We start from the raw sequence: 12,320 nt of genomic DNA, 5'->3' as shown, positions 1-12,320 counted from the left end.
GACTCAAGCTTAAAAACACAGTAGAATCTCCCTAATCATCATTTTGGGAAACCTCAGACCCAAGAAGTTTTACCATTAAATCCAATGGTCTCCTCTTACTTCTCATCAAAGACTTATCAGCAAGAGAGATGCAACTGGATTTAAGACTATTCATTTTACAAATGAGAGTACAGTTAATTTACTAGGGCACTATGAGGTAATGAAGAAAGTTATAACAAATTAATGTATATTTAATAAAATAAATGAATAAAATACAGTTTATGAATCAGTGCCCTTAATTTCTTTTTAAATTGTTTTATTTTTTACTCATTTGCTAATTTGCAAAATAATCACTAATTTTCTCACCATGACTACGGCAAAACTATAACAGTTCTATTATACAAGCACAAAATCAGCAATGTAAATAAGAAATAAACCTCATCAGTGCAACTGAACCTGTGTCCCTTTTACTCATTAGTTCTCTGGACTGTATTCACAAGAAACCCCATCATATTCCATCTACCCATTACAACTAATTTGTTCAATTTAAAGTTCAATCTTCTCTCTCACTCCTAATGGGGATTTTAAAACAGAGAATTACATAATATAGTCAGGAGAATGAAACCTATCCTGAAATGCAATTGCTTGCAGCTGGTAATGGTAATTATGCAAATCGATTGTCATATCAAGCCTTTTCTTAAAAAAAACTCCAAACAAAAAACAACCACAATAAACCTTGTGGATAACAAAAGGACCGATTTTAAAAAGTATTTAGGTGACTAAAGATGTGGATAGGTGCCTAGCCTCTGTTGAAAATCCCACTAGGCACCTGTCTGCATCTTTAGACACCTAATACCTTTGGAAAACAGGCCCTATGTGATTAAATACAGCCAGCTTTGAAAAAAAGATCCTGCAGAGAGTGTGAAATCCAGTTGCTGCCTACTTTCTTTACAGAAGCAGCTTTTGAAAAAAAAATTATAAAGGTTTAGTCGTGGCAGACATGGTATCATGGTCAGATTAAGCTACTACTAACGAGATGTTAAGTTATTTGACCACTTGACAATATACTTTTTTTCATTGCTTATCAGCCCAAGAAACATACAGCAAAGCTGACAGTTATACTGTATTGCTTGCTAGCTACATTACAGAGAAGTAGAACCCAAAAAGTGGAACTGTTCGAAACCATAAAGGCCTTTTGGTTCTTGCCAAAAAGTTCTGTCAAATGAAAAGAATAATTTTCTAGAGGTTTAAGAGCTAATTCCTTTTAAGTACTTGTCATTTAGGAAAATCAATTTACTGGGTATTGTAGGTCTTGGCAGAAGAAACCTTCCACAAATTATATGCAGGGTACTGTGCATATATTTTGTAAGCCCTGCATTTTTTGTCTAATACTAATAACTCAGCATTATCTAAATTAATTAGGTACTCTGGATATGAGTCCATTAAGGGTAACCTATTTTACAAAAAGTGTTGTGGATAAAATAGCTTACTTTTGTCTTGATTATGTCAAACATGGTCCATAGCTCTAATTTCCAAATCTTCATTTTGGATCCCATTTTAATAAAACACATCCAGTGAAAATATATGGCTGATCTTTCATAGTCTTTTTTTTTTTTTTTCAGTTCACCATGGCACCATTTAAACTTACAGTAATGTGCAATGGTATTTAACATTTAAACAATATTCAAAGAAAAATAAAGACAGTGAGCCAAATTCAATCCTTGTATAAACAGGTGTAACTCCATTGGCTGTACAGGAGTGGCATGGGGTTCACTCACTGCTCACAGCGCCTCCTGATGGTCATCCTGGGAATTAGCTCCACCAGCCTGCACTCTCCCTCCCACGGTGTCTTCCCCAATCTGGTCTCCTTCTGCTACCCCACTCATTCCCAGATTTGCAGTTTCCTTTCATAGCTCCTCCCCTTCCAGGGATTTCAAAGGCCTTCAAGACCATGTTGTCAGGGTGGCATCGCCAACATCCTACCCAATGGCTAGTAGGGGAACCCGAACCTTAACCCTAACCCAGGCCTGCCCACTACACTGGGTTCCAGCCCAGAGACCCTATAACATGCAGCCAAGGCCTATATCTCCTTAGTCCTCATTGCGGTTTCCCCTGGGATTTTTCCGACTTTACTGGCTTCTCCCCTCTCTGGGTTTGCCAACTCCTTTACTCAGGGAGTGGCTGCAGCCTGCCTTCCTGCAGCCCCCACCTGTAGCCAGCTACTTGGCTGTATGCTGGGCCCCTGCCTGTACTGGCACAGCTGAGCCTACTCCTAGTTAGTGGCCAGATCCCAAGCTCCTCCTCCAGGTGCACTCAGGGGAGTTAATTGGCCTACCTGGCCACCTTAACCCCTTCCAAACCAGTGTGAGGTGGGCGCTCCATCAAAAGGAGTCATACCATTTATACCAGGGATGAATTTGTCCCATGAAGTTTTGCATATAGTTCCAATATGCTTCATTAGACAGATTCATTAATACAGTATGTGGCATTAAAAACTCAAAAATTTACCATAACACACTAGTTACTTTCACCACAATATTTGCTACATAGCATACTAGCTATACTTAGAATGGGAAATACCACTGATGCAACAGTAACTTGCTGAGAGTGACAGATATCATGATTGTAATATGGCCCATAGTAGGTTTTAACCAAATACTATGGCTTTTGTTTCCCTTTTTACTAATCTATTCTAAACTGGTTCTCCATGCAAAATTGCTACATTGCTAAAGTTACAACATTATTTATTATTGCTTTAAAAGTACTTTTTTGTGGGTGCTCCTTTTCATGTCAGAACTCAGCATGGTCTTCCACTTCACAGGTATTTCTTAGCAGTGTTGGTGTCTTGAGTTATGGGGATAAACTAAAAAGTTTTGTTATGGTTGCAGATACACTTTTGTTTTTTCTTTTGTTTGGTTTTCAAATTATTTATTAATATTGTAGATTTCAACGACTGATACACCTTTGACTTACATACTCTGATCCAAGGGGAAGAAACTGACCACACTGCTATATAGCCAAATATAAAAATGGCTGCAACTATATAATTAATCAATTATAAACCTTTATGGAAATACAGTACATTTGCAGTATATGCTCTGGTAGTGTTACTGTAAGATAGTGTTAACATGACATTTATTAAAGTCAGATGTTTTCTGTTGACTTTCAAAATTTTACATTTTAGAAAACCATTACTAGATAGTAATACAGTTCACATTTTTCCTTGGTACACAGTGCTAAAGACATTATGTAAACTAATATGTTGCATCCAAGTTCAGAAAGTCACTGTTTAACATTTAATTTTCAATATTTTTTTTATACAATAAAATAAGATTGGCTGAAAGTAAAATCTCATGATATGTGGTTGACATTAAAGTGTCACAAACTCAAAGTTACCTCATTCTTTTGCATAATAGACAAGCATACAACACAGCATATAATAAATATATTGTACTGTAAAATATGTAACCTTCCAAAGTGAATTCTGAACTCACTTTAATAATCTCCACCTGTTAATAGGATGGAGAAAAGAGCAATGTTTGATGCATTATCCAGAGGGCTCAAAGAGTTAAAACATAACATCCTCCCTGAGGGGGTAGGGAATGTGAGGGGGGGAGGAAGATTCATTGATATCTCTTGCTGACATTTGTAATGAGTGAAGAAGAGATCTGCAATGAAAAGTTACACACTGCAAATTGCAATGAATTAGGATCATGCTGCTACTTTGCCCTCATCATGAACAATGCAAGGTGTTGCTGTCCTCTGGACTCTCTTCTTAGAGACAAGGCAATATACCAGTGGTGGCCAAACTGTGGCTCACAAGCCACATGCAGTTCTTTTACCGTTGAAGTATGGCTCGCGGAGCCCCCGCATGCCTTCCCTCCATTCTCACTTACCAGTTAGTGGGGGGTAGTGGTGTCTGGATCTCTACCTTGCAGCAGGGAGGGGGTTCTGCTCAGCGGGGAGGGGAGGTCTCTGGACTTCTGCCCCACGGGTCGCTCCTGCCAGGTTTTGGGGCTTCAGCAGGAGCGGGGCTGAAGTCCCAATCCCCGTCAGATGCCTCCCCTGGAGATGAAGCCCTGAGCCCCGGCAGGTGTGCCCTGGCTCTTGAACTTCTGAAGATTGTCGTATGTGACTCGGAGGATCAGTAAGTTTGCCCTCCTCTGCAATATACAGTAGTTTGACAGGGAGCTCTATGATTAAAGATTTGAATTTGATTTGTCAGATTGCTGATTTATGGATTTCACAATCACTATGGCATTCAAGATTTGAAAGTCACTTGAGCACAACACTCAGAAAATGATAAACAAGTGTCCAGTGTCATACCAAACTTACACCTATCATTACTGGAACATGGGCTGACACAGAACCAAGAATATGGCTGTCACCTTCTTCTATCCTCCCTTGTTGGATGGATAATTTTGAACCTTTCTGGTTCATGTTATATAAAGGGCATAAATTCTTCAAAAAGATTCAACTCATCAGAGTGACATTTTCAGATTCTGAAATATGCAAAAGCTGTTGTTTTCAAATAGGAGGCAATGGCTATAAAATGAATTAGAATAGTTAGAGCACCAGGGAGGGGGGCAACTAACCTTCATAGTTTAGGTCACAGAGCTTGCCTTGGAGGGGGATTTTCCTGGGTTTATGTAATATAGAATACAACATGATTTAGATGTCAAATGGGTCCTGTTCCCATGGAGCTTAAACCCTGGCATGACAGACTGACAATATCCTGGACAAATGGGTCCACTGTAGTAAAAATACAATTATGGATGTGTTATTGTGGCATTGTATGTACATCTAGTAGGATGGGGGTGCTAAGGTACTTCCTCTGTTATCAGCCCCTTGAAACCACTCCCCTGGAGAGATATACATATAGTAGTTCAAACTGGATTCTCCAAGGACCAACAGGCAACAAAAGGATTTTTGGATCAATAGCCTGGTTTTAAACTGTGGCTAGGTCTGCACTACCCGCCTGAATCGGCGGGTAGAAATCGACCTTTCGGGGATCGATTTATCGCGTCCCGTCAGGACGCGACAATCGATCCCCGAATCGACGCTCTTACTCCACCAGCAAAGGTGGGAGTAAGAGCCGTCGACGGGAAGCCGCGGAGGTCGATTTTGCCGCCGTCCTCACAGCGGGGTAAGTCAGCTGCGATACGTGGAATTCAGCTACGCTATTCGCGTAGCTGAATTTGCGTATCTTAAATCGACCCCCCCCCGTAGTGAAGACGTAGCCTGTCTCAGAGCCTTCTTACTGATCCAGAAAGCAGACAGGAAGCCTGTCCAAGGAGGCCCCCAATCTTTAGGTTAGGGTTGGAAGGACTGGGCCTGCTGAGGCTCCAGAAGACTGAGTGCCTGTTTCGAGCTGAAGCTGTGATAAACTTGTGACTACAAAGAAAACCCTGTGCATGTGGTGTTGTAGGACTGCTTCTGCCATAGCCCATGGAAGGATTGGGGGGTTCTCCGGTAAGCTGATTAGCATGCATGTGGGTTCTTTTATTGTTTTAATATGTTTTCTCTGGAGTGCTTTTACCCTAATAATGAAATAGGATTGCATACAAAGAGCTGTGTGGTATCTATAACCATGGTCAATCACACTGTTAACTGTCTCTGAACAGAAAGCAACTGGGTGTGCTTGGGCAACGTATCTACTGGGAATAACACAACGAGGGTAGGAAACTGCACAGCCTGGGAATCCCTGGTCAGAAGGGAGAGAGACACGAATCTTCACCCAAAAAAGGCAACACTGGGAAGCTTGAGCGTAGGTGCCCTTAGTGGACCACTGGGGGAAATACAGGTACAGTTGCCCTCAACTGTGACAACTGGCTTTGGGAACTATGACAGAGGATTAAGCAACTAGCAGGGTAAATGACCCAAATTCTACCTTTAAAGACATATTAGGAAAGTATGTAAATAGTAATTAGAGATATTCCTTACAAGTAGCTAGCAAAGAAATGTTAGATAGACTAGAACTTTGAAATGTAAACTTGTAGTGTTAAAGAATGGGAGAAGATAGTGATCATAGTAGTCTATGTTTACCTATATCTTGTTAGAGTTTAACAATGTAACCAAATGGTTCCTGTCTAGGGCTGTATTCTGTTAATTCAGGGATCAAAAAGAAATATTAACATTTAGATGAAATTTAGGTGAAGTAATGTCATTGTCTATATGTCTCCTTAAAGTCTGTGATAAATTGCTTAATGGATAATTACCTTATGTTAATCCATGTAGCTAATTACTGATGATGTTTAGGAAACAGAAGGTTACTTCAAAAGCCTCTTGTTCACTTGAGGACTCCCTGCTGTCAAGAGAAGGCTTGACACTATAAAAAGGACCCTTGGGTCCTGATCCTTTTTATCTCAGATCTGCTTGAGTTTTATTCAGGTGAAGTTTGAGTCCTAAGACTGAGATCTCTAGTCCCATCTGGATCACCCTAGGTATGAAACATTGGACTGAATCTATGGACTAATTTTCAGAACTCTTTGCAATTCCAATGCTCATCATCTCTATTATGAAACTGATCTCAGAACTGTACTCATATCTGTATGTATAGTGATCTTTTAACCAATACTCTCTCTTTCTTTTTAAATACATTTTAGTTGAGTTAATAAGAATTGGCTGTAGTGTGTATTTGGGTAAAGATCTGAAATAGTCATTAACCTGGGAGGTAATGTGTCCGATCCTTTGCAATTGGTAGAACTTTCATATTTGACTTGGCTGTCTGGGAGGAGCCCAAAGGCTGGGTTTGCTTTTAAGGGGACTGTGTTTGACTTCTGTATAACCAGTAAGGTATTATAGAAGCTGTTTTTGGCTAGCTTGGTGGAACTAAGTATTGGAATAACCACCAGCTTTGGGGATTGTCTGCCCCATTCTTTGCAGTTTGCCCTAATTAAGCAAACTCAGTGTGGCCCCCATTGGACCCCTGTCACGGCAACATCTGAGTACCAGGGCCGGCTCTAGGTTTTTTGCCGCCCCAAGCAAAAACAATTTTGACTGCCCCCCACCCCAGCCCTGGGCTCTTACCCCCCCCACCAGTATCCTCCCCCACCCGCACCCCCTGCTGCCCCAGCCCTGGGCTCCCCCCCACCAGGGCTGACTCTGCCCACTTCCCCCTCGCCTCCAGCCAATCCGGCACTGGCAGCGTCGGGGTAAGCAGCGGGGCTCCCGGGCCACGCCTCAGCCCAGGGTTCCTCCAGCCAGGGCTCCCGCCTCCAGGACCGGCCAGGACCCGGGAGAGCAGAGCCGGGGGACTGCCCCAGCAGGGGGCTGAGGAGCCAGGGCAGGGTAGCCCCAGAGGAGCGGAGCCCCGGAGAGTGGGACGCGGGCCCCACCCAGCAGCACCCCGTCCTCTATGGCCCCGCTGCTGCTGCTGCTTCTGGCCACCCTGCCACAGTCCCTGGGCGGCTCGGGCCGCTTCGCCCAGCCCCGGCTGCGGCGCTGGGGGGCGGCCGCCCTGCGGCATCTGCAGGCGGCTCTGTGTGCCCCGCGGGGCAGCCCCCAGCCTGAGTGTCCCCCACTCAGGGCCTGCCTGGCCCAGCCACAAGGTGTGGGCGCTGCTCCCCCACGGCGCGAACCACGGCGGCCCCAGGGCGCCCCCCGCGCACGACGCGCTGCTGCTGCCAGGGCCAGCTCTAGGCTTTTGCTGCCCGAAGCAAAAAAAACAAACAAACAGATGGCTGGAATGCCGCCCCTGAAAATGTGCCGCCCCAAGCACGTGCTTGGTTTGCTGGTGCCTAGAGCCGGCCCTGCTGAGTACTATGAAGCAAGCAGCTTCCTCACCTCTCCAACACCCATTTATGAAAGGCTGTCAGTGTGGCTAAAGAAACACAAACTCAGCTGAGTATGCTCAGAGTGAAACACAAAAACTGGCTCATGAACAGGGCTCCCAAAGGCAGACCTAACATCATCACTACAGCAGATTGACCTGAAAGGGAAGCATGGATTTTCTCCACTGCTCTAGACAAGCATATCTGAGTGGATCTGTAGACAACAAATGGCCTTTTTATTGCAACCCACATAAATCAATAGTGTTTCTAAAACAAATCCAGTGTAAGCAACAGCTCCTTTTTGCGTCTGGCCCTTTGAGTAGTGATGTAAATGAACTGCTGGGCCCAGATTCTGTGCTGTGGCATGCCTGCTTTGGTCTGCACTGCTGACGGAAAGTGTTCCTACAGCCAACAAAATGGGCCATGGGAAGACCAGCACACTGTAACTGGATCCTCTGGTGACATAGAGCTGGTGCAGCAGTTATACCCAGCTCTCCCTGCCGTCGGGACAGGGGGCATGACTGGCACATGTAAGAAAGACAACAGTCAGAAAAGGAAATTACAAATCTGCTGAATAAATCCTTTAAATGCAGAATTATTCATTTGCAAAAGGGCTATTACAGCATTCTTTTCTTTGGCCTGGTCCACACTACCCCCCCACTTCGGACTAAGGTACGCAAATTCAGCTACGTTAATAACGTAGCTGAATTCGAAGTACCTTAGTCCGAACTTACCGCGGGTCCAGATGCGGCAGGAAGGCTCCCCCGTCGATGCCACGTACTCCTCTCAGTGAGCTGGAGTACCGGCGTCGACGGCGAGCACTTCCGGGATCGATCCGGGATCGATTTATCGCGTCTAAACCAGACGCGATAAATCGATCCCAGAACATCGATTGCCTGCCGCTGGACCCTCCGGTAAGTGTAGACGTACCCTTGACAGACCACACACAGGGCAACTTTGGGGAATACTATTACTTAAACGCTAACTTCTGCTTACTTAGTAATGCAAGATAAGATCTATCATTTGTGTAATGCATGGAAGCATTTGCTGTTCCCCGGTCAATAATTACTTGTTTGGTAACGCTCTTCTGTTTATTGCAATCAATTACTTTCTCTTTTGTAGTTCAATAGCCAATGACTTAGTTAAGGAGAGTACTGCTTTGCAAACTGATGCAATATATACCAGCAATGGCTACAGCTACACCTGAGGGCTACTAGAGGGGAAAGAATGTGCTAAGCATAGTGGTACAACTCTGTTAATCAAACTTATTCTATCAGATGTATCTCTACAGCTTAGTGCAATGGAGATGCATATCAGATAAACAGTTTCGGCTGTTATCAGTTTACCTCTTAAGAAAAAGCACCTTGTAATCATTTTATCAACAAACAAGGCATCTAGGGACAAATTCTGCCTGACCTTTCTAGGGGTTCACAGTGGGAGTAAGAAACCTCCCTTCCTTCTTGGCTTGTGTTGGCAGAATTGCAGACTCTGCGCTCTCAAGAAAGCGCAGGGACTACATGCACACTACCCACCGGGGCATATGGTGTCTCAAAGGAGGCAGTGAGGGGAGAAGATGGAGCCATGGCTACACCACCACAACATGCTGGGAAGCAGAAGGACTGCAGCAGAGTGCATGCTCCCTCTGGTTACCAGGGAACTTGGAACCCCTCCTGGCATGTCTTTCAGAGTAGGTCAGCTCTGCACAGCTCCTTACTTCATGCTATGTGCAAATTGCACAGTCTAGCATTTAAAGTGAAATTTGTTGACAATATAGTCCCAACCGCACCAATAAAACAGTGCTAGAATTAATCCTGTTGCATCCCACGTAGTTGTCTTTTTAACGATCAAAATGCTAGATTTTTATTATAATCTGACAGCAATACATTTTTGTGTAACTATAACTATAAGCCACAGGAACACACACTCCTATATCACCTTTAGGCAAATATTCTAAAAGCAATAGTAAGGTATCTGCAGTCCTTAGTGGAAAGAACAAGTGCTAATTATCTTATTGATTTAAGGTGACGTAAGACCCAAATTTGCCTGTCCAGTGCTAGGAACAAAGACTTGCACTGATTTCATTGTTTCTAACTCCTGCCCCACTTCTCACTAGAATGGATGACAACACATTATAAATAAGATAATTTAGAAGTGTGGCAAAGATTAAACACGAAGTATATTCTATTCTATTAGGTATGCAACATGTAACTGAATGTAAACAATTACTGTGAATCACAATCCCTAGCTTCTTTCAGAAATAAGACATATTAAGTTACACTGTTGAATCAGCTAATGAGTAATGGGATACGGAGTCAAGTTATTTCTATGACATTCGTTCATAAACAGCCCAGGTTGGTAAAGATTGAAAGTGATTATTGCTATCGGATGGCTGTCCACCAGGGTACACGAAACAAGCAGCTGCTTTCAATTAAGATCCTACAGATTTCCATATCTCTCACAACCATGCTTGTCCCCCTCAATGGTATCTTACCTGGCATGAATTGGCAACCTTGCTAGTTTCAGCAGAGTGATCAATGATTGAACAATAATGAAGATCAAACTATACTGATCTGGAAGTTTACAGCATATGGTCCTCATCACTGTATCTGAGCACCTCATAAACATTAATGAATTTATCATTGCAATGACATTGTGAGGAAGGGAAGCATTATTATCCACATTGTACAGATTTGGAGCCAAGGCACAGAGAGATTGACTTGCCCAAGGTCCCACAGTGAGTCTGTGGCAGTTCCAGTTCAGTGCCTTAACCACAGAAAACAAGCCTGCCATCTTACTTCTAGTACATAGTGTCTCCCAAGTCGAGCGTTAGACAATTTGAAGGGGTGATAACAGAAAAGCTTGCACTGCCTATGTTGTATTTGCTGTGCAGACAAAAGGACTTCACTCCTTTATACTATCAGTCATTACCTTTCATAAAGTCTAAATCCACTTTAAGAGAGAAATAAACAGAAGAAGCATTGCAAATCAGCAAACATCATGAGTTGGGTATAGCAAGGATTTCATTATAAGAATATCATGCCTCCTGAGGCTTGGAATTCGTTGTTACAAAAAGTTTGCTATGAATAAATTTCATGCATGTTAATAGGACATTCATCTCAGACTTAAATAGTCACTGTGCATTTTAGTTCTTTAGGAAGTTTCTTAACCTAACAAAAATATGGATTAAGATGATTGGGGTATTGCTGGAACAGTAAGGTGTTTTTTGTTTGTTTGGGTTTTTTGCTTCTTGTGAATAGGAATAAAGATGAAGAAGTTTGATAGATTATTCTAAATTAAAAATAGGGAATGAACTGTATTTGTTTTTCTTCATAACGTTTTCCTGAAGGCTTTGCAAGTGTACAACGATTTTTTAACAAAGGATTTACACTTTTATTTTTTGTAGATAGGAAATGAGTTCATTCAGATACTAATATCAGTGTAACACTATAGAATGATAGAAAGTGGGTGGCTGTGGGAAACAAAGAATATAGCTACCACTTTCCTATCTCTGCAAGGTAATTTGCCTTCATGTTCACAATATTTGGGATTCTAGATTTCTCTCTTGTATTCAATTTTCCAGTAGATAACACTGCAATCCTATTTCATATTAACCTCTAAAGGTATTATTTGAATGAGGTGGATTTTTACAGAGATGTAGCATCCCTTATTAAAAAACACATATCCTACACTATTCTAAAATACTGGCCCCAAAGTTTATAGTAACTTCCATACACCGGTGGTTTGGGTCATTATTGTGGAATGCAATCGCATTTATTTTTAACATGAAAGATGCCCTTAATTTTGATACCAAACCAGGGGCACAACAGGGAAGAAATAAAATAGATTAATAACTTACTTTTTGTAACAACTCCTTCGAGGCGAATAATATTTGGGTGGTCAAATTGTCCCATGATACTAGCCTCTCTCAGGAAATCTCTTCTCTGCCTGTCCACATAGCCACCTTTCAAAGTTTTAATGGCAACAGGAATCTCCCTTTTTCCTGGGGTCTTCAGACGTCCACTGCATACTTCTCCAAATTCACCTTAAACGAACAAGAGCAAATACTTTTGTTAACAGACAATTCACATTTTCTGGAGGTCACACTCGATGATCATAATAGTTCTATCTGGCCTTAGAATTTAGGACTCTATGAATGTAAGGACAAAGTCAGAAAGGCTAAGGCACAAAATGAGTTACACCTAGCAAGGGACATAAAAGACAATAAGAATAGATTCTATAAATACATTAAGAACAAGAGAAAGACAAAGGAAACATAGGTCTTCTACTTGGTGGGGAAGGAGAGCTAATATCTGATGACATCTAGCAGGTTGAGATGTTTAATGCCTATTTTGATTCAGTCTTCAGTAAAAAGGTTAATGGTGACCTGACCAGGATACTCAATACAATTAATATTAACAACACAAGGGAAGGAACGCAAACCCATATAGGAAAAGAACAGGTTCAAGAATATTTAGATAAGTTAGATGTATTCAAGTTGGCAAGGCCTGATGAAATTCATCCTAGGTTACTTAAGGAATTAGCTGAAGCAATCTCCGACCCACAGGGCCG

The 12,320-nt window shown here is 42.3% G+C and overlaps 1 protein-coding gene across 2 annotated transcripts in view; it reads right to left on the bottom strand.

The window, feature by feature from the left end:
* Positions 1–12,320, bottom strand: part of EPHA6 (EPH receptor A6) — an 858,706-nt gene that overhangs the window by 154,547 nt on the left and 691,839 nt on the right. For both annotated transcript variants that reach the window (XM_026659017.1, XM_026659018.1), the window contains one exon: positions 11,608–11,793. In XM_026659017.1, coding sequence (XP_026514802.1) covers positions 11,608–11,793 — 186 coding nt within the window. The remainder of the gene's footprint in view (positions 1–11,607; positions 11,794–12,320) is intronic.

The sequence above is a fragment of the Terrapene carolina genome, unplaced genomic scaffold (assembly GCF_002925995.2).
Source record: "Terrapene carolina triunguis isolate 2854851 unplaced genomic scaffold, T_m_triunguis-2.0 Scaffold558, whole genome shotgun sequence".
In the NCBI taxonomy this organism is placed as follows: Eukaryota; Metazoa; Chordata; order Testudines; family Emydidae; genus Terrapene; species Terrapene triunguis.
The sequence above is the reverse complement of the archived record's forward strand: the minus strand, read 5'-3'. Positions and strand labels throughout refer to the sequence as shown.